A 27,240-nucleotide genomic window follows, 5' to 3' on the forward strand; every position below is an offset into this window, starting at 1 on the left:
AACATGTAGAGGAGAAGGTGGCAACATGGAACCCTGTCGGTAAATTGAAATCTCACTTTAATACAATATTTCAGGCGTACATGTATTGGACAACAGTCTAATTATATTCGATTTAAGCACAAAACAACACAGCGGTAAAAGCGAAAAAATGTCAAATGTTTATTATTTATTTACCTTTATCTTAATATTAAATATCCAAATTATTTCATATATTAGTCACTTCCAGTTGTTCAAAAGAAAAAAAGTAAGATTTCGTTATTCCTACTTTCTTCTCAATTTTGTATTTTGCATAGTTACTACATATTTCCTTTTCCTTCTTTGCAAATATCAATGAACCAATTGATTCTATACCTGTTTAAAAAAAGTAGTTGATGGTAATTAATAGGTTATTCATATTTCCGGTCTCGAGTATAACGATGTAAGATTATATTTTTAAACGAGTAAACAATATATTGATCGTTTGATGCAGTGTAATAACATCTGAACCATCGTGTAGAATTTTCTACTTAACCATTTTTGACCTGAACTTGTTCGTAAAATATTAGATTACTACCTTATTATTCTATCAGCTGAATCTATTGTTTAATTTCAATTGTGAAGTCTTCTTTCTGGCATATGTGTTTAACAAGGTCGACCAGATTAATGGAGTAAATTTCAAGGAAATACGATACTTCATTATATCGACGCCAATATTTATATATTAAATTATAGGATTAATCAAACATTGTATCACGAATAAATATGATATACGTGTTAAAGAATTTCTTCTATTGAATGAAGTGCAGGAAATTTGAACGTTCGAACTAAGGGTTGCGGAAATAGCGATTTCTGCCGAAAATGAACGAGGCGGTTTCGGGTGAGCTATCGATTCCTCCCGAAGATTTACGGAAATAACCGAGGTCGTGAAAGTGACGTATGTACGTCAGTAGTGTGGGCCGACCCGCGTACTGTCGGTATAGTGAAGAAATCTGTCTGATTCTGTTTCTTACTAAAGGATCGCTAACGTCGCGACGTGCAATCATGAATTTCTTTTAGTAAAATTGTAAAAGAGGTCTCATAGCCAAAGAAAGTAGTTCACTGTTGTATGTTTGTGTAACTGGCGTGAGAAAAAATCTTGCTCTTATACGTGTGCGTTAGGGTCTCGATCAATCTTCAAGTTCATGAACTCGTAGTATTCAGTTAATTGGGTTTGTTCGTGATTGAATCTACGCTAAATTTATAGCGTTTCGACAATTCTTCTTTCGTGAGGTACATAGCGAGTCACTTTCGCTAAGTTCGGTCACCATGACCTAACCTTGAAATCACAAATTTCTCTCATCGATTTCTACAATAATTTTTATAAAAGTTATATATTTCTTTAATTACAGATTTGATTCGGTGGTCACCTACGGGTGAACAGAGATGGCCACCCCTCAAACTCCGGGTAAGTCAATTGTTTCTTTGTTTCCAAGCCTAGTGACAGGCATGCTCCTATTTAGTTGTCATGTTGACAGTAACTGAATTAAGGAGAGAATTGAAATTTCTGATTTTGTAGATATTATTGATTGAATATTAGACCATTTCACAAATACTTTTACTTTCATTCAAAAGGAGTCGTTTATTTGAATATTATAAGATAAAAAAGGAGATGGCAATTCTTTCAGGTATGGATCCTTGGGTAATCCAACCCAGAGAACGTGCAAGATATAGAGAGCAGTTTGATTCTTTAAAACCAATCAATGGAGTTGTTACTGGAGAGCAAGCAAAAGAATTTTTACTTAAATCACAGCTTCCACCTGTCATCCTTGGACAAATATGGTATTAACATTTTATTATTATATCACTCTGGTATTTAATATCTTCAGAAATTATCATACATATCATAAAAACATGATTATATAGGGCTTTATCAGATACAGATGCAGATGGAAAAATGGACATAAATGAATTTAGTATTGCATGTAAATTAATTAATTTAAAGCTACGTGGTTTTGAAATTCCTAAAGCCTTGCCTTCAGCTTTAATACAGAGTTTGAAGTCACTATCTGCCAGTAAGTATGATAAAGATAGTAAATAATCAAGATTACTTCAATTATGAGTCCTGAACTCTAATGTTTGATAATATTTAGGTGATAGTAATGTTACGAACTTAACAAACGGAGCTGCTAATATTCTACCACAGAATAATGTTGCTTCATTAGTAAATTTATCTGCTCCACCGCAAGTTCCAGTACAGCCTTTAATTAGTGGGATGCCTATGACTGGATCTGTTCCACGTCCACTTATAGGACCACCACCTGTAAATGGACCATTACCAGGACATGCTATTAGGCCTGTTTCACCAATGACCTTACCAGGTGATTACTCTAAAAATTTTATGTTCAAGTATCTAAAGCATATATAAATGAGTACATATGGTGAAAGAAATATAAATTTTCATAGTATTCATCAAAACTCTTACACTACTGTTAAGAATTCTATTTCACAACAAATACAAATCATCTTTCAGTTGAATTTATGATTGATGTATATCATAACAGCAAAATATTCCATTATTAAGAATTAGAGTCTATTTCAATTACTACCATTGCTTATTATAGATATTATAGATCCAAAAAAATAAGAAAAAAGATACATTTTATGTAACAAACAGCATTATGTAGCATTATTATACTTATGCATCATACTACACAGCATCACGACAAAGTAGACAGAATGTGGCTGCCACTACACATGCCACAACTCACACAGCGTCAAAGCCACCTGCTCGACCTGCACCACCCTCTGTGGGTATGTTATAAGAAGTGGATGTTTACATATGAATGATTATGTCTGAATTTTCTTCTAGTTCGTACCTTTCTTTCAAGTTTTGTAAAAATATTATGATTTTTCTTTAAGGCATATTTTTTCCTTTTTCTTGATATTATCAATAATATAATGTTATGATGTGCTGTTGTATATGCATTAATATTTTTATGCAAAGACTCACTTTTGCATGAAAGAACTCGCTATATTTTAAATAATTATTTATATTTTATTAAATCTAACTTGTAAAAATATTGTATGTCATTCGTATCATTTTAGGAACATAAAATATAATTAACTTTGTAATGTAAATAATACATATTATTTAATATTAACATATATAATAATGTGTACAATATCATTATCAAAATGGTATTATGTTATATTTTACACAATTACATATCACTAAAAGATAACACAAACACTTATCTTCAAAAGATATATTTTTATGCTTCATGTCTACATCTATATTTTTATTTCATTATAAAAACACACAATACAGTATGTATATTATATGTGACATTATATGTATAATCAATGTTGCAATGGCTTTGTTTACTGATTACGCATATACATATTCTACTTTATTATTTTTTCCTCTCTATATATATCTTTTATATATATATAACTGCCCACTTATGCAACTCTGTATACAATAATATAATATTTGTGCTGCAAAAAAAAAGGAATCGTGCCTTCTACAAGTACTACCACTACCACTACCACCACTCCTAGTGGTGGTCCTTCTCAAAGACCTACACCACCCTCAAATATTGGTATGTTCAAAGTGCAAAGGAGATTTGAGAAGTAGTTTATCCATTTATTTAAAAGATAAAATTGCATGTAAATCTAGATAGTTTCCCATATCTTTAGAATTAAATTTTAATATAAAGAAATGATTCCTTTTTGCATTATATATTATTGCAATAAACACTTTACTTTAATAAAAGACCATCCAATAGCATCAAATACATACATTTTAGTATAAAATGCACATAATTATGAATTAATTTTGCCTTTATTACTAATCTTTCCAGTTGTTGCAGCTGTAATTTATATTATTTTATTTTTCAATTACTTTGCTATTGCTTTGCTTTGCTGTTATATCATGTTTTTATTTTATACATCTTATTTAAAGTAATTCTTTAATGAGATTGTTTTTAAAAATGCAATTATGTATTTTAGGGGTAAATTTTTCACCTGCTACTAGTGGTCCACCACCGAAGCCAGCACCGCCTTCATTTCCTAATAGTCCTGTCGCTACTGGGATTTCACCAGTCAAAGTTCCACCTGCTTCTGCAACGGCTATTGTTCCTCCTGTTGTTCAATCTGCACAACCAATGACTACATCTACCATGGGTAAAACCATATGTTCTTTCGTCCACGCTCTATTTCTTCATTATTTCTTTAATATTTATTTAGATTTTTAGTTTCCAGTGATATATTTGAATCAGAAAATTTATTGATTTGTGAATGATGTTTTATTCCTCTTTTTACAGATTTACTTGATCTTGAGTTTTCAGGTATACTTTATTAAATTCTGTAGAAAGACATAGTTGTTATTTTTACTTAATTTAACTAATAAATAATGTAACTTAAATATTCTTTTATGGTATTCTTAAATCTTGATTTTCCTATACCTTAAGCTAAGACTCTAATATAAGAAATACTGCACTACTGTAGATAATAAACTATGATAATTAGTAATTTAACATTATTAACTAAATCATTCATCGAATAGTATTTTTAATATCACACAGGAGCAGATAACATATATTTAATAAACATGTTTTTTTTCAAACAGGGATGTCTGCAGCAGCACCAATTGCACCTTTAAATACAACTCCAACACCAATGGCTGCTTTTGGTATGGCACAAGCAATGCCTATGCAACCATTATCTTGTACTAGTATGATTGCAGGTGGTTCTACTATGGTACCATCTATTGCACCAATGTCCACTGGTATATATAATTTAAGTTTTGTAATCATAAAGTATCTTGTTTTATTATTACATGATATGATTCATTATTTACTACATTTTCTTTCAGGAACTGGTGTAGTATCGACTCCTCCAGTTGTAGGTTTACCTCTAGCATCAGCAACCACAGCAAGTACGTTAGTGAATGGTGTAATTGCTCAAACACCAGTATCTACAAGTACACCATTAAGCACAACTGCACGTCCACCAAGTATAGATAGGGTGGGTTCGGTTGATTCACAACATAGTCAGCATTCAGTAGGTTCTCCGCAATCTGTGGAATGGGCTGTACCTCATCAAACAAAATTGAAATATACTCAATTATTTAATACCTGGGACAGGGCGCGATCTGGATTTCTATCTGGCCCTCAGGCCAGAAATATTATGGTGCAGTCACAATTACCTCAACAAGTGTTGGCACAGATATGGTATAATAATATAACAGCAAATATTAAACAATAACAATCGAAAGGATAATTCTTAACATTTCTATAGAATGTAAATGTGTCACTAGGGCGTTAGCGGACATGGATTCGGATGGTCGTTTGAGTTGCGACGAATTTGTATTAGCAATGCATTTATGTGATATAGCTAAGCTTGGTGAAAAGATACCTACCACGTTACCAATTGAACTTATACCACCTGCATTCAGACGTCAACGACAAAGTAGCTTAACACTTTCACAAACTGGAACGGAAAACGTAGATCCATCGGCTGGTATGCCGCAAGTAAGTTCTCTTTCTTTGTATATCTATATTTAAATAATTTCATAATTATGTATAATAATAGGTATTATCTATTACAATTGGTTTTCTTACAGACTTCTTTTGAAGACAAACGTAAAGAAAACTTTGAGAAAGGACAAGCGGAGCTAGAACGTAGGCGCAAGGCTTTATTAGAAATTCAACGTAAAGAACAAGAAGAACGTGAACGAAAAGAAAGAGAAGAGGCTGAGAAACAAGAGAAAATTAGGTAAACAAATGTTTCCTGAAGATTGGATAGGTGAACGTTTGTATTAAAGTGTTTTATATTGACTGAGAACAAATATTATACAGATTAGAACAAGAAAGACGAAGACAAGCAGAGATTGAGAAACAAATGCAAAGGCAGAAAGAGATTGAACAGGAAAAGGAAGAACAACGAAAACGAGCTCAAGAACAAAGAGAAGCAGCAAGAAAGTAAGTGAAATTTTATATGAATATTTGCATCTATAAAGATCTTAAAAATTTCCAGTAATGCAAATTTGTTCTTTTAACAGAGAGATGGAAAGACAACGACAATTAGAATGGGAAAAACAGAAATCACAAGAGCTTCAAACTCAGAGGCAGAAAGAACAAGATGTCTTACTAAAATTGAAAGCAAGAAATCAAACATTAACTATCGAATTAGGAACACTTGTAAGTATTGAAGAGATTATTAATAAACTAATTAGTATCTATATAATATTTTGGTTACAACGTAGAACGATAAAGTGAAAGAACTATCTCAAAAAATCTGTGACACTCGAGTTGGTGTATCTGGAGTAAAAACGACGATTGATGGAATGCGGTCGACACGTGATGCACAGTTACAAGAGATGGCTGCCTTAAAGAATAAACTTCGAGAACAAAACCAAAGATTACTAGCCTTGAGTCAAGAGAAAGCTCGAATCGAAGCAAAGAATAAGCTAAATACAGCTATGGAGTCGGCGGGCCAAGAAGCAATCAAAATGGCATTCGATAATAAGCAAATTACCCTGAAACAAATGAAGGATAAAATTGCTGATTTGCAACAGCAGGTATACTTAAGTATATCAAAATACAGTGTAATATATAATATGTTAAAAGTGCTGTAATTTTTTAATATGAAATTAATATTAACAGATTGATGCTAAAATGGCTGACATAGAAAATAATAATGGCCAGCTTCAAGATATTAAAACGCAACTGGAAACTTTAGTGGCTGACTGTAAGAACCTTTACTTAACTTTCGAAGATAAAAAATTAAAAGTTTTAGAACTCAGAGCAAGTGGTGGTACTGGAGCTGGTACTGATTATACAACATCTGCATGGGGTGATAGTGGTTGGAATGATACTTCAGCGGCAGTTAACGATTCTGCATGGCCCGTTAATGATGCCATCACAACTAATGCAGTGGAAGAAACTACTCCAGGGGTTATGAAATATAGAGCTTTATACGAATTTGTAGCTAGAAATCAAGACGAAATATCGTTTCAACCTGGTGATATTATCTTGGTATTATTATAAAACTATATTCGTATATTAGAACAATATGAAGAACATAGAATATAAAAATTAAATTATTCTTCTAACAGGTACCGCCTGTTCAAAATGCAGAACCAGGATGGATGGCTGGCGAAATTCGTGGTCATACTGGTTGGTTCCCGGAATCTTATGTAGAACCAATAGATGTTGGCAGCGCAAATGATAATGCTTTCGTACAACAAGACAGTGTGGAGAAGAGAACGTTAGAGTTAGTTAATTAAACTGAAATTATAGTTAATTGCTAAAAAGATATATAATTTACTATTATATTTATTTAATATAGAGGGATTGCTGAAGTTCCTGAGAATGTATCTGATGCCGGATCACTCGGCGATGAGCCTCCTCCTGTTGAACCTATCATACCTACTCTTGGATTAGGTGTAGTTTGTGATATACAAGTAACCACTTTGTATCACTATCGTCCTACGATAGAGCAACATCTTCTCTTCGAAAAAGGAGATATTATTAAAGTAGATGAACAACAGGTTAGTATAAAGATATATTCACAGCGTATATATACATTTACATTAATGCATTTTTTAACTCTTTAGGGGGATTGGTGGTATGGTACATCTGGTAATGGAGCTAAGGGTTGGTTCCCTAAATCGTATGTCAAGGAAATTTCTGCTAATCAAACTGCAGTAGTTGAAGGACTTAATGAATACTACGTAGCCTTATATCCGTATGATTCCGCCGAAGTTGGAGACTTAACTTTCAACCAAGGAGAAGTTATATTAGTCACTAAAAAGGAAGGTGATTGGTGGACAGGCACTACAGGAGATAGGAATGGAATTTTTCCTGCCAATTATGTAGAAAAATGCGATGCTCCAGATCAGGTAAAATGGTGGTTCTCCTTCCATTTTATTGAGTGAAGTTTCAGTAACTAATTTCAACTTTTACTATACAATGTGATGATATGCATAAGAAATAAAACAAGATTTTAGAATTTTAACATATATAACATTAATCAGGGTGCCTCTATAACTACTAACGTATCTGAAACAAACGCGATTACTGAAACAACTGAGGACACAACCACAAGTAATCATGAAACAGCTACTTCAATTGCTCAGACAACATTGGTTCGTAATATTTTGATTGTAATATTTCTACTTTCTAACTATGTTGAGAATACATTTCCTCTGTATTGTAAAAAGCTATTGTGTATTTAAAAGCTTTATAGATTTAATTTTGTACGCATTAATAATTAGCCTGTAAGGTATAAAGATAGACGCATATATATCCCATGTTTAGCAAGCAGAGAAAACTGCTGAGCAGCTTGAAGATGAAAGACAAGCCGCGGAAGATAGAGCAGAATTGCCAGATTTTTCCGCAATGGCTGCGCAGCAGGTAATTAATATATGCTTATGACATATATGTAATTTAGGAATATTTAATATTGGTTATTTAATAAAATTTAATTGTTTTTTTTTATTGCTGATGTCCCGTTATCGCAGTATCATAAGGTACTTTATTTGTTACAAAATGTACCTGCTAAGTACTGTCTTATATTTTGTGCTTGATATCCATATATTATGGCTTTATAAATAATAATATACATTTGTAATATTTATAGCATATATATATGAGTAGAATATATAGTATATTTTTATAACACAAAGGCTTTGTTGACAGAGAGGAAGGAAACCTGAAATTGTACAAGTTATTGCACCTTATCAAGCCACTAGTTCTGAGCAGTTAGATTTACAAAAGGGGCAATTAATAATGATTCGTAAGAAGACAGATAGTGGCTGGTGGGAAGGAGAATTACAGGTATAATTTATTAGTCCTTCCAAATTAACTATGATAAAATAATGTTTTTTATTTATAATTGTATTATATTTCGTGTTCTTGCTATACTGTTTAGGCACGTGGTAAAAAAAGACAAATTGGTTGGTTCCCAGCTTCTTATGTTAAACCTTTAACCAGTAGTAGCAATCGAAGTACACCTGTTTCTCATGGATATCAAGACTCTCCTACAGATCCAAATGTTGGTGAGTAGTTTTTAACTTTGTGTAATGTTATTTTATATGCACTAAATATGAGGAACATATCAGTAACATATTTTACCAATATAGAACGCGTTATGGCATTGTACCCATATCAGGCTCAAAATGAGGATGAATTAAGTTTCGAGAAAGGCGACGTTATAACCGTACTTGCAAAGGATGAAGCAGCATGGTGGAAAGGCGAATTGAACGGAATGTCTGGCGTTTTCCCTAGTAATTATGTATCTCCTATGTGTAAGTATTCTTTTTCATTTCAAAGTTTTACATTTCTTTTATAGAATTTGAAATATAATTTATGTCTATCATAAGTGTTTAATAAGGAGCAGTTTTGAAACAGTTTTGTAACCTACTAATGCAATACAATTTGAAATTATATGAAACAAATATAATTGCTATACCATATTTGCAATTTATAATACACGGATAGACGGACGACCGTCAGGTTTCAAATTTTATCTATCATTATAAGATATAAATCGATGTTATGACAGTATCAGTCTTCAAAATTTTAATAACGCAATTTATAAGCTAATGCGACGGTCGTTTAGTAGGACCACATAAAATAGTAATTTCCTGAATACTATTTCATCTACTTATACATAATGTATATTTTCATACTGTATAATTCTATATTTTTAAAAATATCATAAAAATCTGCTTTTAAATACGTTATTATTTACATATTATAGTCATTTATATATATAATATTTATCTAATAACTTATAGAATTAATTTGAAATTAACTATAAATTACAGGCATAAATAAGATAGTTATTGAATATTTTGACAAGTTCTTTGATAAGTTAGATATATAAATATTACTTATTGATTTTCATTGTTTGTAGTCTATGAGAACTACATTTAATTTATGATAAAAAATTATACGGAAACAGTGTTTCTTTCACTATTATACACTACGGATGTTATGTGTGCTTCCTCCTCTGATATGGCTGCGTTCAAATTCCGCCTTTGGCTTGGAAAGCGGTATATCAAAGATAGCGGTACTTTACAATAATCGTTATTTTATTTCTGGTCTATTTATAACGGGTAGTTTTTTGCGGAATCAGTTATCAAAGAAGCGTACTTTCTCTATTATACAGCCTGCCTGTCTGCCTGCATGCCTGCCTGTCCGTCCGTCTGTCCGTTTGAGGTAGCTGCTTCGTTTCAATAAAATATTTATAGGATTTTATATATATGTATACAATTAAAGGAAAATTATATAATATTATCTAATATTTAGTACAAAATTTTAAATTTATCCCTATTTTAGAAATATCGTATGATTAAGTGTAATCAAAGAGTTAGATAAGAAAAACATTTTATTTAGCATATATTATATCAAATTATAAACGTTATCATTATAATATAAATAATCATTATAATCACATTTTTTATTTTACTTATTTTTATTATTTATTATTATTTTATTCGTCTATATAATCTTTGTTAATTTGCTTTATTACTTTAAGCTATTGCTTCATAAAGTATTTGAGTGGAATTATAATATCAATAGTAGTGTCATAAAGCGAAATAGCTACTTCAAGGAATTTGAATATCTGTCATTAATACTTGGAAGCAATCCTTTTTACTAATTGTTATCTTTCGCCTCTGCTTAACATGCAGCATAAAGGATAGCAGAGCAGCACCGCAGCATTGCAGGCTAAAATAAAAGCGTCTCGAGTGCAATAAGAATGATAGCAGTCTCTACACTGAACGCGACATGTTACAACCAACAAGTCTCATCGGTGGAGACAATGAGCATAGAAATGAAAGCAAAAGAAGGGAAAGACAGACTCAGGGCTGGTTCTTCGTTTTTATATTACTCCGAATTATTGCGAGTCTTTTTCTTCTGGTTCAGGGTCCTACTCGGTCCTTTATTTTCATTATCGTTCAAATTGTTACCATATGTTTTAATGACTATTATCCTTTAAACTATTGAATCTCTACGTATGGTTTACAAACGCAATTACCATTGCGCAGTATTTATATATATAATATATATATATACTCATAAAGGAGAGCGCTAAATATTGAGTAACTAGTTAATATCGTGTTATTACAACCACCTGACATGTGCACCAAATCCTACCTCAACCCTCTACTTTAATTTAGGACAGAGCTTAAAAATCGAATATGATTTCTTTAACCATTTGAAATAAAATCCATTAGTATCTAATATCTCAAATAAAAATTGGAAGGAACATATATTTATTTAAGAAGTTTAATTTTTAGAGGACATTAGACGTATTTTCTGTTTATACTAGCACTTTTGGCCCAAAAAAAAATTTTTTAAAATCCACAAAAATGCGGTTATATTCAAAGATATAGCTATAGTAGAACAGAAGAATTTTCTGCTAGAAGCGAAGACAATAAACATCGAAGTATTTATCTGTAAAACATTCATACTACTCTATGTATTTAACATTTGAACAGCTTTATGTGTAAATAAAAATATAGAAACATTATTAAATAATTAAAGGGCTTAAAGTGTTAGATCAATAAAAGTTACGTGTACAAGTGCTATTAGTAGTATTAGAACTTTATAATTAATGTCCCTGAGAGTGAAGTTTTTTAAAATGTTTAACTGCTGCCTGTCTCTGTTCCCTTCTCTTCTATTAGCATTAGTACGTTATTTGGTGTGCAATACAGATGGTTTGTACAGTTATATTGCGCCGAGGCCTAGAGCAACAATATGGGCAACAGAATATTATTTTTCTGCTTGTCTTCAATGTAAAGGGAGAAGGAGTTGTTAAATCATAGTGTTGAATATTTCATTTAACCTTTTCTTTACCATGGGTGAAGAGTTTGTTACAATATATAGGAGATATTTACATAGCCTTGAAATTTTTGAACAATTACACAGTCTATAACTTCTGTTTAAATTCAAAATTTTATATGTAAGTATAGGAATCAGAAAGAGATGTAGTAATACTGTGCATAATGTTTACAAAGAGAATTAAAATATTGCTCTCTTTTGAATTCAATAAGTTTTAACCAAATCCGTTGTTCCTATTTATTTATTCTATATATGTATAGTTATTATTTGTTTTCTGCTTTGAGTTTTGTCTGATAACATAATGAAAGATGATGTGCTCCTTCTTCACAGCCTTTTATTATAGAGCCTAAATCATCATTAAAATATCATTAATAATAATCATAAAGTTAGGTAGATATTATCTCCAGTGGTGAGAATGATTTGTTAAGTAATGTTATATTGTCGTAAACCAGTTTTTCCATCAATTTACTCCTGAGTATAATAGTTTAGATTATTTAAGGATAGGGTACCTAAATGTTATTTCACAAATGTATTGTTATTTACTTATTCTTTATTTATATTTATTGCTTATAAGTTTACGAATCTCTGTGCTGAGATACTTAAATGTCGCTTTATTATTTTGAAATAATTTACTATTTTTACTTCTAATTACTCCTAATTTTGTAGTGTTTAAAATTTTATACAAATTTTGCGAAGTAATACAAAATAATTAGTAGAAGAAATCATTGAATGTATTGTATTACATTTAATATTCATTCCATTGAAATATTCAGGAATTTGATGGAATAACTAGTTTCGAATCACCGCAAAAGCGCACAGTAGATCAGCATATTTATACACTAATTAATCCTTTTACACGTTCTATATAACTCTTTGCAAAAAAAAGTGTATAAATATGCCTGATCATGGAACTAAACATTGTGTGCTTAATATTAAATATTCTAGATGCGCCCATAATCTTGTAATCTTTATCTAAAACATGTTGACAATGTGTAAAGCAAGTTATGCAACTGGTTATTCTTAGATGAGAAAAATACTTATGTAGTGCTATATCCTTAAGGTTGTTACTATTTGCAAAATATCCATATTGTTTGTTGTATCGTCGAATCTCATTATGAATCTCAAATTGTGTGTGGTATACTTTTGAGTGAAGGACACAATATGAGTGTGAACAAGTTTAAATCGTTCTGTATCTATTACAGGTTTTTGTTCACACTTCATGTGGATATATTTGAAATTTCTCATATGCATATACACGCCGTTCTTATACATATGTACACATATCCATACATAATATACAGACGTATTCGCAAAACTGCTGATTGAAATAAAGTATCTGTCTGTTGTAAAGTATTGTTGAGTACAACAATTCTCCATTACTCAGTGAAACCCGACGACTAACATAAATACTTAGAATATTTTCTTATGATTTTTAAGTTTCATTTCTCAAACATTTAATTCTTACAAAATTGTATGTAATAATTTTGCTAAAAACTTCATTTATTATTTGGAGCAAGTCACCTAAAATTAGCTAAAGTACATTTAAAAAAAAATAAGAAGAGACTGAAAAACCTCTGCATACATTTTATGTGTAGCTAATGAGATGACAACTAACTTACTAGTGGCTGGATTGGATTCCATGGAAAGAAAACGGCAAGAATACATAAAAGAACTTATCACAACTGAACAGGCATATATAGAAGACATGAGACTTGTTCACGAGGTATATAACAATTTTTATATAAAATAATTTCCTATGTGTTATATTTAAATTTATTTAAAAGTAAAAATTCTTTTACAGGTTTTCGAGAAACCTCTCATTGAAAGTTTAGTTTTAACCGTGGATGAAGTAGATAAAATATTTGTTAATTGGAGAGATATCATTGCGTGTAACGATAATTTCTTAAGGTAGCGTTTTATATAAATATAATTCAAAAAACATTTAGAATACCAGTTAATTATTTAATAAATATTTTTCAGAACATTACGGATACGACGAGATAATAGTGAAGGAGGGATTGTAAGAATGATTGGAGACATTCTATGTGAAAATGTAAATTTCTTTTACTATTTGTAATTAATTTTATATCATAGTTTAATATTCGTATATTTTAGATACCTAGAATGTCAGCATATATAAGATTCTGCAGTTGCCAAATATCCGCTGCTGTCTATCTTCAGAGATTAACTGAAACTATGCCAGAATTTGTCAAAGTTGCTCAAATTTGTCAGCAAGATCCACGTACAAAAGGAATGCCTTTGAGCTCTTTCCTTATAAAACCAATGCAAAGGATAACAAAGTATCCTCTTATTATTGGCAAAGTATCTATCATCTTTCTATTCTTGGTTTCAGAAAAGTATAAACATCTTTACATCAATTTACCATTATTATTTTAGATTTTAGAGCACACACCAGTTGACCATCCTGATAGGCAATATCTCCAAGAAGCATTGGCTAAAGCAGAAGAATTTTGTACTCAGGTAAAATTTTTAAAATATCAACTGTTCAGTTAAAAAAAAGAATTACTAACGTTTTAATATTAATTTGATTTATTTTACTGTAGGTAAACGAAGGAGTTAGAGAGAAAGAAAATAGTGATAGATTAGAATGGTTGCAAACACATGTGGCATGTGATGGTCTTGAAGAACAACTTATCTTTAATTCTTTAACCAATTCTTTAGGTCCACGAAAACTTCTTCATTTTGGTATACTTCATAAGGTAGGTCAAATCTAAGAGACCACATTTCTTTTATGTAATAACAACTTTATAATACCTTAATGCCTCTTAGGCAAAAAGTGGAAAAGAACTTGTTGGATTTCTCACAAACGACTTTTTACTGTTTGCTCAACCAGTACTCAGCAGAAAGTCTTCATCCACTGGACAACAGTTTTCATTTGAGAGAAACGAACATCAAAAATTCAAGATGTATAGAAAGGTATCTTACAGTAAATTACTGTAATAGCAGTATAACGGTACTAATGGAAATATTTATCTATTGCAGCCAATATTTTTAAACGAATTATCTTTTCTGGGTGATTCAGAAATGAATGGTAATATTAGTTTAGGTTCTTGTGAGGGTTCAGAAAATTCAACAAAAATATTGCGACTGAAAGACCAAAAAAAGCCAATAATATTATTAGCACCGTCTCCAAGTGAATGTTCACTATGGATCAGAAGAATTACAGAAGCAAGAAAGAAATTTATGGAGAACGAAAAAACACGTTTGCAAAGACAAAGATCAAGTAAGTCATACTTTCGTTATATCTAGCTACATATTATTGTTAAGTTATAATATACTCCGTGTTTATTTTTGTATCGTTATTGTAATAGTAACTTTCATAAGTATAATGCAACGTATAAGAATACAATAAATTTAACGTATAATAACGCGTAATATGTGTGAGTAAACAGAGCAGGCGCAATTTGGAGCGTGTGGCAGAATTCTTGTTACAGTGCTTGAAGGTTTCAATTTAAAGACAATACCTGGTAAGCTAAACTTGTGTGTGCTTAAGTTGTTTGCCTTTTCGTGCATGTGCTTTGCTTGGTTGCTTGGTTGCTTGGTTGTTATTTTTTATTTTTCTGTAAAAGCGTACGATGAAAGGAAGGAAATAAAACTATCGAGGGTCATTCGTATCGCAATTACACTCTCTAACTATACAATGCAATTTTACTAACAAAGATCTGGCATGATTGTAGTTCGCAGAAGACCACCCCAGGGTAGACTTCGATTAGTAATTGTGGAAGCTGAAGATTTAATTATGTTGAAAAAAGGTAAAATTTTCTGCTTGCATGGAAGTTCTACCTTGAGACTTGGTACATGGACAGACCTATAGATAAACACAAATAAGATGAAAATTACAAAGAATTGAAAATCATACATCCTATATTTTAGCTAAACATTTTAAAATTTTTCTTTTCTATCTCTATTGCTTCTTCATTTCTTAAATATATTGCGCATGTATGGGAGGCCTTTTTTGCAGTAGTAGATGATGTTAGTATCTAGCTATTTAGTAACATTAAACTTAATAATATTATTATCTTACATCTTAGCTGCAAAAACTATGCAACTGCAATTTACACTTGCAATTTATGCTTTATTAATAGTATGAGCACTATAATCTATCCTACATAAAATTCAATTTTTTTAATGTTATAACAATTATAATAAGATATCGAACTTTATAGGAAAGTGCAATACGTTTTGTAAAGTGAGTATGGGCTCACAGGAAGAGAGAACGGGTGTCATATCAGGAACTGATTGCCCTTTATGGGATACATCAATGCAGTTTCAAGTAAAGGATTTACTTGAGGATACTTTATGTATCACGGTCTTCGATAAAGGCTATTATAGTCCAGATGGTAAAATTAATTCTATACTTCTCATATAAACATAACTAAAAGAATTTCAGAGTAACAAAATATTTTAAATATTATCACAGAATTTCTCGGCCGAGCAGAAATAAGAGTTGCTGACATAATGAGAGATAGTAGAGATTCGTGTGGGCCAATACAGAAACGTATTCAGTTACATGAAGTCGAAAAAGGCGTCGTTGTGCTAAAGTTGGATTTACGACTCTTTGGTAATCGATAAAAGGATTAGAAGTAAATGACTATGACATAAACTAAAAATTGTTATTGCTGACTAGATTTTCTATATCATTAATTATAAGAAAACAAATTCTTGCCTTAATGTAATTGGTAATTGTAGTTTGGTAATTATAAGTGATCAATAAGGGCACAAAACAATTAATATTTTATTGTATATTTATTTTATTGTATTTTAAGAAAGTTTATGATATATGCATTCTTTGCATTGCATCCTTTTCATCATATGGAATTGATACTCTGATATTAGTTTATAAGAAAGCGAGTACTTATATTGCTTTCCATGTTGTATAAAGTTCATCCAATCATGTCAATTCTTAGTCTTCCTTAGAAATTAATAATTTATATTCGTTTGAAGCGCCACAGTATTATTGTTATTGTAAAATTGATAGTATATAGCCAGAGAGCATTTGTTTTTTGTATTAAACACATTGTACAAAGTATTAAGCATTTAGGAGGGCATTAATATAAATAAACGAAGTATGCAATAAATAATTTAGGAATAATTTATTATATTAATTGCTTAGTATATAATTGCGATCATCAATGAGAAAGTAGAAAATAAGTAATGTAGTATACATTCTTCAGATTGACTCGTTAGATAGATTCAGGCTGACTATGATAATGTATGAAGTAGATGTACAAAATATGGTGGTTTCTACAATTTAACACAATAGAATTTTATAAAATTACTATATAGTCTATAAATAAAATAGATAAATTAATATAAATATAGTAATTTCTTAATAAAATAAATATTGTAGATGATTCCTTGTAGTCATTGTAATCAAGAGGATTACATGCAAAGCGGTGCAAATACCTTTAATAAAATTTTGTTCTTTACTACAAGATGGTTTCTAACATGTTGCATTACATGAAGTAGTTAAGATTGTTACTAAACTGTTAGTATTTAACTCGGACTGTATCGCTTGCACCCCATTGCATCCAACCCTTCTCATCGAATTCAATGATCCAAAATTATCAAAGATCATGTGAATATTCAGACTTGTATAGTTTAACTCCCCATGAAGACAATGAATTGTCCCAGTCACCAGTGCACATAGTTTCGAGATCTTTAGTTCCCTTTTCAAAGCAAGTGTTCCAATCAGCATTACTCCAATAACCCAACTAAGATTGGTCCGAATCTTTCATTCTGGAGAAAGACAGCAATGCCAAGAGGAGCGTAATAGTAATTAACGAAATACTCGAAACGAAGCTTATTTTCGCTCAATTAATATTTCTACACGATAAACATATGCTTTCATCAAACTGTCGAATTGGCAGACTCTTGAAAATGCGTGCTCACTTCTGTTTCCAACTCGCTGGATTCTTTACGCTCTGATCGGTCTTCGTTCTGCGTAGGAAATTCGTAAATCGGTTTGAATCCACCGAAGAGCTGTGGTTTGAAGTTCTCAGCATCGAATTCAGTTTTTTCTGTCTGAGACTCTTCTGCATTCGAAGTGGTCTCGGAAGAATCGTCATCCGATTTTCTACTAATGGTAGGTTCAACCACGACAACGCTCCAGCCGTTCTTTGAAGGTGTTTCTGCACTGATACTTGCTACAAACGGCGCCATGAAGTTCTGTGGAGACGGCGCAGAGCTGGAGGAACTAGAGGGTTGCTGTGAAGGCAACAGAATGGGCTTCTGATCACTATTTTCAGTTTTAGATTTGTCCTCATCACGCATATCTACGTCTAAACGATGAGAAGCTTGAGCTGTTGGAGTATAAACATAAGCAATTGGCGTAGAAGATGGCAAGGCTGGCAAACGATGAAGGGTAGCTGAGATAACCTCATTCTTCCTTGCTGGGAAAGGTACGAAATCCTGTAAGTATGGTATAACGTTCACGCTGGAATCTTTTTCGTCCTTCTCTTCTGTATTTTCTTGCATAGAATCTTCTTCTTGTCGCTGATCGCTGGGCACCAATAATGGCGTTTCTCTCATTCCATTGACAAGAATGGAAGGGTCAGGACGTTCCAGAGGATACGGAAAGTCTGAGGCAAGTGGCCGTCCATTAAAGACGTTATGAACAGAAGGTCTTGGCTCTTCATCCATTTCTTGATCCTCATTATCCTGAAGCAATGTTTCTGGAGGAAGGGGTCTATGTGGTCCTCTCGTTCCAACAACTACGCTCTCATCTTTCTCTCTAGAATCGTCAGGATGAATATTCACAGCAGTATTCACAGGATAGACTACGTAAACCGGTGGCTCAGCTATTGGTTCATGGCTGTCAAACTTTCTTCTATCTGCATTCTGCTCAGTTACTATTCTATCTGACTCGTCATTTGTATTTTCATCCATAGAGGACAAATTTGCTTCTGTAATATCCTCCGCGAATTCGCCATGTTGTTGGATCATCTGAAGAGTAGCTACGTGTGGCGGATCAGCAGTTCTTCGTTTAGGAAATAAGGGAGGTCTTGGCGGCACCTGAGGCGGTTCCTCCGAGTAACGTTCTGCCCGTTCTTCCTCTTCCAACCGCAATTTCTGATTGGGCACACGGTGCGCTAGTTTAACATCGTCCTCCCCTCTGGAGGTGGCTGGTATCGATGGAAGGCGAAACCTCTTGACCGTGGACTCCACGTCTCGAGGAGGCACTATGTTCTCAGCCTTCGCGGAAGCTGCGCCGGCAAGCCTAACGGCATGAATTGGAGGAGGAGGAGGGTTTAATCTCTGAAGATAAGATGGAGGTGGAGGTGGTAGAGGTCTTCTGGTTGGAGGATGAGACTGAACAGGCTGTCTCACTCTGGTGGGATAGCCTTGACCAGCTGGAATCGTTCCAATCGCCTCTGATCCACGGTGTCCATGAGACGTTTTAGCATTTGGACGGAATTGTGGTAGAATGTTTGGCAAAGTAGAATCGGGAGGATAAGGACGTCTTCTTATTCCCATAGGTTCTGAAGGAGGAGGTGGTGGTGGAAGGGGAGGAGACGGTGGTTGTTTCCCACGAGGTGGTAAAGGCAATCTTTGAGGTCTTGGATGATCCGGTCTTATCGTACCTCCGTGATGATAATGATAATAGAACTGTGGTGGCGACTTTGGTCGTTCAGCCGGCGGAGTCAAGTTCTCCGAAAGTTGTGGCAGGTGATCTTCATTTAAAACTGGAGGATCTACTCTTACAGGTTTCAACGTTGTGGAAGAAGGTGTTATTTCATGCACAGAGCCATCAGCTTCGTTTATAACAACGATGTGTTCCTCAACTGGTTGTTTAGGTTCATCTTTAGGAAACACCACGTAGTTAACGTCCTTGTCATCCTTCTTATCTTCTGGCTGTTCCATAAGCACTGTGCCTTTTACGAATGAATTCTGTGTTCTAGAAGGTTCTATCTCGTTTGCCAGCTTCTGAGTTCCAGTAGGATTAGGTTGTCTCCATGTTTGAGCAGCATAAGCAGGATTATTCTCCAGTACGGATACTGAAGGCAGGCCAATTGTTCCTCGGTAATCTGATTGTGGATCGTAATTGCTTTTGTCCGGTGAAACACCATATAAAGGTCGGAAAGAAGCATCGATTCCAGTGGAACTGCCATAAGGATTCTCTCCAATTGCAGTGCCTAGTGAATAATATCCACCTTCGACGTTCTGTCTGTTACCAAGGACAAAGGATACTGTATCCTGATCAGGTGGTATCACTATATTGCTAGTGCTCTCTACCAGAATTCCTCCACCTAATCCAGTTGGTCTCTGATTAATAACTGCGTTTGGACGATATCCCTGGTTCATGATAATATTATCCGCAATACCATGTTTTCGATTATCTTTTTCAAACGCTGATGGTATTCTGTGTTCGTTGTCCAAGGGCATAGATGTTACTAGACGCGAAGGAAGAGCTTGGAACGGTAGCGAGTTACTGTGGAAGATACTTTCTTGAGACACTGGTGAAGAATATATTGCAGACGATGATGGAACTGGCGTACTTGTTGTCGTAGTGGTTACGGGAGTGGTCTCTGGAGTTCCAACAGCTGCGGTTATATTATGAACAGTCGACGTTGTGCTAGGCACTGTACTAGCTTTTACAATTTCATTGGTCGTCTCTTTCATCGAGACATAATCCTTCGCATCTTCTCCATCTCCAATTTCATAATCCTCGTAACTATCTATATACTCTTCATGGTTTATAGGAGGCATCGTCTGAGGATCTCGATTGTGCTGCACTATATTATTTGGTCCTTGATGACCATTACTGTACACAGAGGATTGAAGCTTCTCTATTGGAAGAATATCATCGTAATCGTCCAGATGATCGGTAAATCGTTTGGGAGTGGAGGCAGGAGGCTTCCAGGTTGTTACAACAGGTGCTTTCGTCGAAGTGGAAACAGTAGTAGATGGTGGAGGACTAGATGTCGTAGTAGAAGTAGTGGTACTAGTCGTCGTCATCGTCGTCGTCGTCGTCGTCGAAGTTGTCGTGGGTCTAGAAGTCGTAGAAGTGGTGATAGCTCTGGATGTAGTCGACGGGGTTGGTTTAGGAGTCGTTCTCATTGTTGTAGTCGAAGTTGTCTTAGGCATATACGGTTTTCTGGTAGGATAATACATTACAGTTTCTCCATGATAAGGCTTGTGATTATAAGTACTATAACTATTTGATCCACTCTGAACTTTTGTATTCGCATAGGAACTTGATATCAATGGATATTTGTCCTTGCCATACTTGTCGGAAGAATAATGAACAGGAAGATTAAGAAAATCATGAAAATTAGGCGAATAAGGATTAATCTCGTTTGGACTAACATCATCGGTCTCTTTGTTGTTTTCGATCTTCTTTTTCGTTAAATAAGATTCGTTCTCCTTCGCTGAGTCCTTGTTGTTCACCTTTTCATCTTCGTTTACGTTTTCTTGATAACGAGTGCTGAAGTTGAGGGCTTTGACTGGCGGCGCCTTCTCGAAGTCAATTTTACCGGTGATAGGATCCTTCTCGAGCGAAAACGGTCTGCCACCGTTGAAGGCGAAAGGATACGGAAGATGATAACGCGGCGCTTCTTCGTCGTCCGACATCGACAGCGCAGCGGTGCTCTCCTCTGCATCAAGATCCAGGTCAAGGTCACCCAGCTGCGCCGTCCTTGCCAAACTCGGAGAAGATTCCATCTCCTCCAGTAAGGACTTTGGCGGACTGTTGTCCATATGGCCTCCCATCAAATACTCCGACAAGGTGCCCGTCACGCAGGCCAATGTGACCATTAGTATCCATGGATCGAATCGCATTGTTCTTCGCATACCTGAAAGCGTGTCACATTGGTAATAAAATAAAGAATTTTAGTTCTATGTGAAAATGTTTTTTTATACATTTTTATTAACTTTAATTATAGAATACGTGCGATAGGTAAAAGTTGGTCACGGCTTGCTTTTCTTATTTATATTTAGTATTTACATATAGTATTTATTAATATAATACACGTATTTATATATTATGGCTCTACGATTCTTATTTATAGCAGTCTTATGGCTATTATTAATGAAAATATCATTATACTTGTAGAAAGTTAGAGCATCAAATTAGACTTCATATTCTATACATAGTATTTCTAAAGATTCAATTACGTAAATTGAAATTCTACATTTTCTTATACAAATTAGAGAAATGAATGTTGTAAGCGTTTAAAGACATGCTCGGTTTCCGTTTTTCTAGTACTTCATTATTATACATATTTATGAAACTTCGAATTATCCACGATGCTTGCTAGTTTTCTGAACTGTCAGTATGACGGATGGTAAAGTAAAAGGCCGGAAAACAGTTCCGTCCCTTGTGTCCTACATTTAATATATCTGGACACGGTAGTGAAACGTGCATGCGGGATACACGTACAGTTCAAGATACGCCCACCGGATTTGTCGCGTCATACCATCACCGAAATTACTGTAAACGCGTCACCGATGTCTGCATCACCTTCGCCAAACAAGAACAATGCGAACAAATGCAAATTAATTAATTAACCGTTCAGTTGCATATACCTACATCTACAATCTTCAACTTAGAATTATTTCTTTTTCATTAGGTGATAAATTTTAATCCATTTAAAATCTCGAAATACGAATCATTCTCACAATTGCCAGAAAGAAATTCAACTTTTCTTCTTGCATCTACGTGACGTATTTTTAATTAAATAATTCGATAATTCATTTCAGAGCGATTGATAATAATTTGTAATTTACAGTAATCATCAAGGAAGGGTCCACGAGTCAGACCCGGAAATTTAGGACGATACTGCCAGGAATTATTTGCAAAATGAAAATCAAAGTCGTTTATCGTCGACAATACATTGAGATTCTGGCCACTAATTAACGGATCCTCTGACCGCGAAGAAAATCATCAGCACAATAGAATGATAAACAGGAACAGGTTGCTACATCTTTCATCAAGCGGAATCGCGTTCCTACGCGTAACGGGTTCTCTCGTCCTCTCTCTCTTTTCCTCTTTCTCGTGCTCTTCCCGTAGCATTCCAGCAGCTTTTGTCGAGGTTGTGCCACAATCTCGATTGCTGTATTTGGCATTAGCATTTTGTTACTCGCACTTTCGAGCAAGCTTTCGTTGTCACAGACGAAACGGAACTGGTGCCTCGAGGAACATCCGCCGACCCATCAGGAACATCTTTTTTGAAGAACATTTGTGACTAAATATTTTATAGTAGTATAAATATTAATTATAATACGATGATTAAATATTTTTACTTTATCATCTGTTCTTGTATTTTTTACTTAATTATTTTTTTATTTGTAGATTTATTAAACGACAGATTACTGATGAAAATTATGGCACTTCTTTGGAATTAAATAACATATCTTCTTTTCTCTACTTCAGTGACAATCTTCTATAGAAAACTTAAATTTGTAAAGAAATACTGAAAGTGATTAAAAATCACTTTTGCCATTTCCTAGATACTCCATATATTATTTTCACTAAATTGACCCAAACGTACTTCTATTTTTGTACCATCCCTGTTATAAATCTTCTCATGAACCATAAATTGATCAATCATAAAAAATTATAAGTCTCCATTATAAAATTCCATTTTCTAAGGAATAAACTATAATTAAAACTTACAAACCCTTTAAGAAGCATCAGCATGAAAGAGATTAAATAATATTCTTTTATAATTAGAATTACTTTGTGGTGTTAATAAAGTAGAGCAGAAAGAGTCGGAAGCAAATGAACCGTCATCTTTATTAATGTGGGTAGATAAAAGCATGGAACTCCAATAGGTTTAACAATCTGTTCAGGGTTTTGGGTGGTCCTCAGTTTGCAGTATAGATGGCACATCTTCTATTTTGGGGGAAATCGGAATTTGCCACACTACATATTATAAGATTTACAACTGGGACCGCGTCGAGAGGTTAATTGGCATCCTAAGCACTCGACGGGTCTTCTCAACAGTAAAAGACGTGGCATAAACCTCGACACCCGATAAAACTCGACAATAGGCAAAGGACGATGGCATCAACTGGACGTTACGCTATGCACCCTCGACCATGTATGCTGATACCATGGACATCCATGACAGCCAGGCAGTTACAGGATTGGACAGAAACAGATTTCCACGTCATAGGAAACGTTGACTAAAACACATCCCCTAGACTGACAGAACATAAACACCAGGCACTTTAAGAGACAACAGATTCATCACGCATTCGCCTAAGTTTAAACTCCGTTATTTACAGTTCATGCTCTTTCGTTTGTACTAAAAAGTTCAAATAAACCTACTAAACATAAGCTTAATAGACATCTTTAATCTACCTTCACCTTAAACGTTAATATCGTTCAAGGTTCGCGACCTCGCCGAACAGTTGCAACCTGATTGATCGCCACCTAGTTGATAGATCGCAACACAACCTGAAACAATCTATTGTTGCCTGTGAGATCATCGTCCAAGGTCTCTCGGTGGTCATAATATTCGTCTTTAGCTTGTTCGTGACCGTGACCGCCTCCTAACTCGGTGACTGGTACACGAAACAGAAACGTGTGTACTGTTCATCGGGATGACCCACTTTAACCGGCTTGTTTTTGGGGTTTCAGTCCTGAGAGTTGTTTCGGCTACATCAGGTTCGTGAATCATCAGCTTTTCCATGAGCAACGACACCGGAGGGAACCGTAATAATATTCATCGTTGCCATTCCTCCTCGACCTCTTTCTCCTTTATCGTACTTCTATCAATGGTTCATTGTGATCTCGATGAATGTGATTATTGACTTCGTTCAAGGGTCTCCGATCAATTATTTTAGTAAAGACTTTTTTGTTGACCCTTTTTCTGTTCACGGTATATTGCAGGATTGTACGCACATTTGTATCAGCGGGCTGCTGATATCTATGCAAATTCATATATATATATAATTGTAAAGATGAAATTTAGATGTTGGTAACTGTTTTACTTATTAAATGTTATAGTAAGTACTATACTTTGGGTATTTTATATATTTTTGTATATTATATTATTCTATACACTCTCATAAATACATAAAAACCGAAAATCTATTCTTATCTTAACAATTAGAACTTTTATCATAGTTGTATCATTATTTTTTTATTTAAGAATTTCTCCTTAAATTTAGCTTGTTTTCTAGACGATTTATATGAACTTCTATGTTTTCACCTATTTATATGGACTCTTTAATTTTTATATATTTCTTGTAATCATCTTCTTTTGTTTTATGTATGTGAATATTATTATTGTTATCATAAGTTTTCGATTGAAAAGATAATAAAATATTTGATAAAAAATTTGTTCCCAACTTTTCTTTTTCATCTCGTATGATCTTGTTTGACACGGCTGTTAAGGCCATAACGGAGTCTTCAACAATACAGGATTTTCTTTATTACCTTTACTGTTTTTCTCTTCTTATCATTAATGAATCTTTCATTTTTTCTTTTATTAATTTAATCTTCATTTAATTTAATCTTACTTAATTATACCTTGATCATCAATTGAATTATACGTACGGAAGACAACATTATAAATAGATCATCGTGTAGTCGAGGTTTTCTTCGTTGTTAAACGAATCGTTTGCAAACGCAATGGCAGTAACCGGTTTCAAACTCAATTTTTAACGCGTTTCAACGTGGTTCTTATCACGTGCATTTATGCTCCTCCATGGAACGTTTAATACAGCGTAAACTCGGCCTAATTATAACGGTATCATGATTACAGAATATATATATATATTCTAATTGTACGCTGGATACGTGAAATTTGTAACGAAATATTATAATACCCCGTTTTCATCTACTTAATTTAATAACTTAATTTAATTGTTTTTTTAATTTAATGAGTAATCTGTAGAAAAACTTGTAGTTTCATTAAGCAAAATTAAATATTATTGTTCGACAATAATTGCATTATTACAATTTTTCATTACTTGATTATACAATTTATCTGTTACAAGAAGCATTAATTAAATAAACATATTTTAAAAAAGAAACTAGTTTTAAAATAAAAAGATAACAAAGGTAAAACAATAGAAAAATATTCAGCACAAAAAGTATTCTTTTTCTTTTTAAGTATAATTTCTATTAATGAATTTTTGTAGTTAAAAGGAAAGCAATACATCATAGAAAAAAATACCTGGATGCAATGATGAGATGAATGCAGATGCACCCCAGTGGTCTCAGAACGACCTTCAGTATTTTTAAGCACTTAAAACTCCATGTACTTCAATTCTAATTACCGTTGAACCTGTCACTCTCGGTCTTTTGGTCACAAGAAAAGCAATCGTAAAACGCGGACACGACGAAGGTGAATAGAACGTGCGACGAAACCATGAAAACTTGCAGCCCTGGTAGAGGGTCAAACGTCGACTGAGGTACCTCGGCAACCAGGTGATAGTAGGAAGACGGCTGAAGTAGTGGCGGTAAGGCGAAGAGGTGGAACTTCAGAGGAACGTGGACAAAATGTTGTACAAGAGCAAGACGAAAGTCCAGAGAAGGAAAAAGATAATCTCGGAAGATTCTCCTGTCGGAATGAAAGTATCACCAAATATAAAGATCATTGAATTGAAGTGATTTCGATTTTCAGAAATATTATCATAAACCTTTCATATTTTATTAGATTACCCTTTTTTAAAATTCTGATGTATGATTCTTGTGTTTTTGTTGTTGTTTTGGTATTTGTTTATAAACTTCGTGAAATTCTAATAATATTCTAATAATAATAATTACTGAGTAGCTACTAAAATTAATTTTTTAAAGATGCACTATGATTTATTTTATATAAAATTATAATCCATTTTCTTACAAATAATTTTATGTAGTTTATCACATCTAAATAACATATAGGTCAAAGATGCACCAATGTTGATGCTACATACGGAACAAAAAATCCGATTCTTGTTTTCATCAAAAAATGTAACACGCTCGGTAGAACAGGGACAAACTTTCTAAGGTTTTCTCAGTGTGTATCGATTGTAGAAAGATTCCTCAGTACGTGGTAGGTGTCGATAAAATGAGGAAGGAAGAGAAGAGGTGAGATGCTCCACCGTGTGTGTACGACTATCGGGTGGTGGAGGTAAGAAAGAGAAGGAGTAGTTGAATCTGACTAATGGACGGCACAGAGTCGACGGAACGGTACGTGGAACAGTTAGACGACGACCCACATTACTGGGAGTTGCTCAGGGCCGGCCAACGTGCCAGTTTCTTCGACCTTACCCTCCGTTAATGCAAGCTAGATCTTCTAGGATCATATCAAAATCGTTTAATCATCAATTTAAATCCTTCCTCTACTTCCTTCTTCTCTAAAATGCCTATCGTTTATTCGAATGTAATTATCTTTCTACATCTTTCTTCATCCTCCTTTTTCAACTTAGGAACTTTCTTGCTTTTTACACCGTTCGTCATTTGATCGCT

At 33.7% G+C, this 27,240-nt stretch overlaps 2 protein-coding genes across 18 annotated transcripts; one reads left to right on the forward strand and one right to left on the reverse strand.

Annotated features, from left to right (window-relative positions):
• The first annotated feature begins 917 nt into the window (after positions 1 to 917).
• Positions 918 to 16,915, forward strand: LOC117241632 (intersectin-1). 15 transcript variants are annotated; one of them, XM_033507531.1, is made up of 38 exons: positions 923 to 1,248; positions 1,368 to 1,423; positions 1,644 to 1,797; positions 1,882 to 2,030; positions 2,109 to 2,336; positions 2,674 to 2,769; positions 3,471 to 3,560; positions 3,970 to 4,143; positions 4,284 to 4,307; positions 4,589 to 4,747; positions 4,835 to 5,192; positions 5,279 to 5,492; positions 5,585 to 5,736; positions 5,820 to 5,942; positions 6,023 to 6,161; positions 6,227 to 6,541; positions 6,627 to 6,998; positions 7,079 to 7,236; positions 7,312 to 7,513; positions 7,580 to 7,864; positions 8,000 to 8,110; positions 8,283 to 8,378; positions 8,486 to 8,494; positions 8,664 to 8,801; positions 8,896 to 9,022; positions 9,107 to 9,271; positions 13,409 to 13,536; positions 13,615 to 13,721; positions 13,794 to 13,866; positions 13,929 to 14,135; positions 14,211 to 14,294; positions 14,378 to 14,533; positions 14,604 to 14,750; positions 14,817 to 15,057; positions 15,227 to 15,301; positions 15,512 to 15,586; positions 16,001 to 16,174; positions 16,255 to 16,915. In XM_033507531.1, exons 2-38 carry the CDS (start codon positions 1,402 to 1,404, stop codon positions 16,404 to 16,406), a joined length of 5,679 nt encoding a protein of 1,892 aa, XP_033363422.1. In that variant the 5' UTR covers positions 923 to 1,248; positions 1,368 to 1,401; the 3' UTR covers positions 16,407 to 16,915. The 15 variants fall into 15 exon arrangements, with proteins under 15 accessions (XP_033363438.1, XP_033363432.1, XP_033363435.1 ...); XM_033507532.1 differs by having other exon boundaries at positions 7,079 to 7,230; XM_033507536.1 differs by lacking the exon at positions 15,512 to 15,586.
• Positions 16,913 to 27,148, reverse strand: LOC117241633. Of its 3 annotated transcripts, none has more exons than XM_033507550.1 (3): positions 26,706 to 27,148; positions 25,964 to 26,350; positions 16,913 to 21,628 (listed from the first exon to the last, which is right to left on the reverse strand). In XM_033507550.1, exon 3 carries the CDS (start codon positions 21,624 to 21,626, stop codon positions 17,685 to 17,687), a length of 3,942 nt encoding a protein of 1,313 aa, XP_033363441.1. In that variant the 5' UTR covers positions 21,627 to 21,628; positions 25,964 to 26,350; positions 26,706 to 27,148; the 3' UTR covers positions 16,913 to 17,684. The 3 variants fall into 3 exon arrangements, with proteins under 3 accessions (XP_033363441.1, XP_033363440.1, XP_033363439.1); XM_033507549.1 differs by lacking the exon at positions 26,706 to 27,148 and adding an exon at positions 26,452 to 26,499; XM_033507548.1 differs by lacking the exon at positions 26,706 to 27,148 and having other exon boundaries at positions 25,964 to 26,445.
• Between the last annotated feature and the right edge of the window lie 92 nt (positions 27,149 to 27,240).

This window comes from Bombus vosnesenskii, unplaced genomic scaffold (assembly GCF_011952255.1).
Source record: "Bombus vosnesenskii isolate JDL3184/JDL3185 unplaced genomic scaffold, Bvos_JDL3184-5_v1.1 scf7180000016261, whole genome shotgun sequence".
Taxonomy (NCBI): domain Eukaryota; kingdom Metazoa; phylum Arthropoda; class Insecta; order Hymenoptera; family Apidae; genus Bombus; species Bombus vosnesenskii.

What these genes read in the sequence shown, in the direction of transcription:
- LOC117241632 (XM_033507531.1), top strand. Translation starts at nt 1,402, where the DNA reads ATGGCCACCCCTCAAACTCCGG. An exon ending in TTAAAGTAGATGAACAACAG is followed by an intron (nt 7,514 to 7,579) that starts GTTAGTATAAAG and finishes TTAACTCTTTAG; the next exon opens with GGGGATTGGTGGTATGGTAC. An exon ending in AGGCTATTATAGTCCAGATG is followed by an intron (nt 16,175 to 16,254) that starts GTAAAATTAATT and finishes ATATTATCACAG; the next exon opens with AATTTCTCGGCCGAGCAGAA.
- LOC117241633 (XM_033507550.1), bottom strand. Translation starts at nt 21,626, where the DNA reads ATGCGAAGAACAATGCGATTCGATCCATGGATACTAATGGTCACATTG.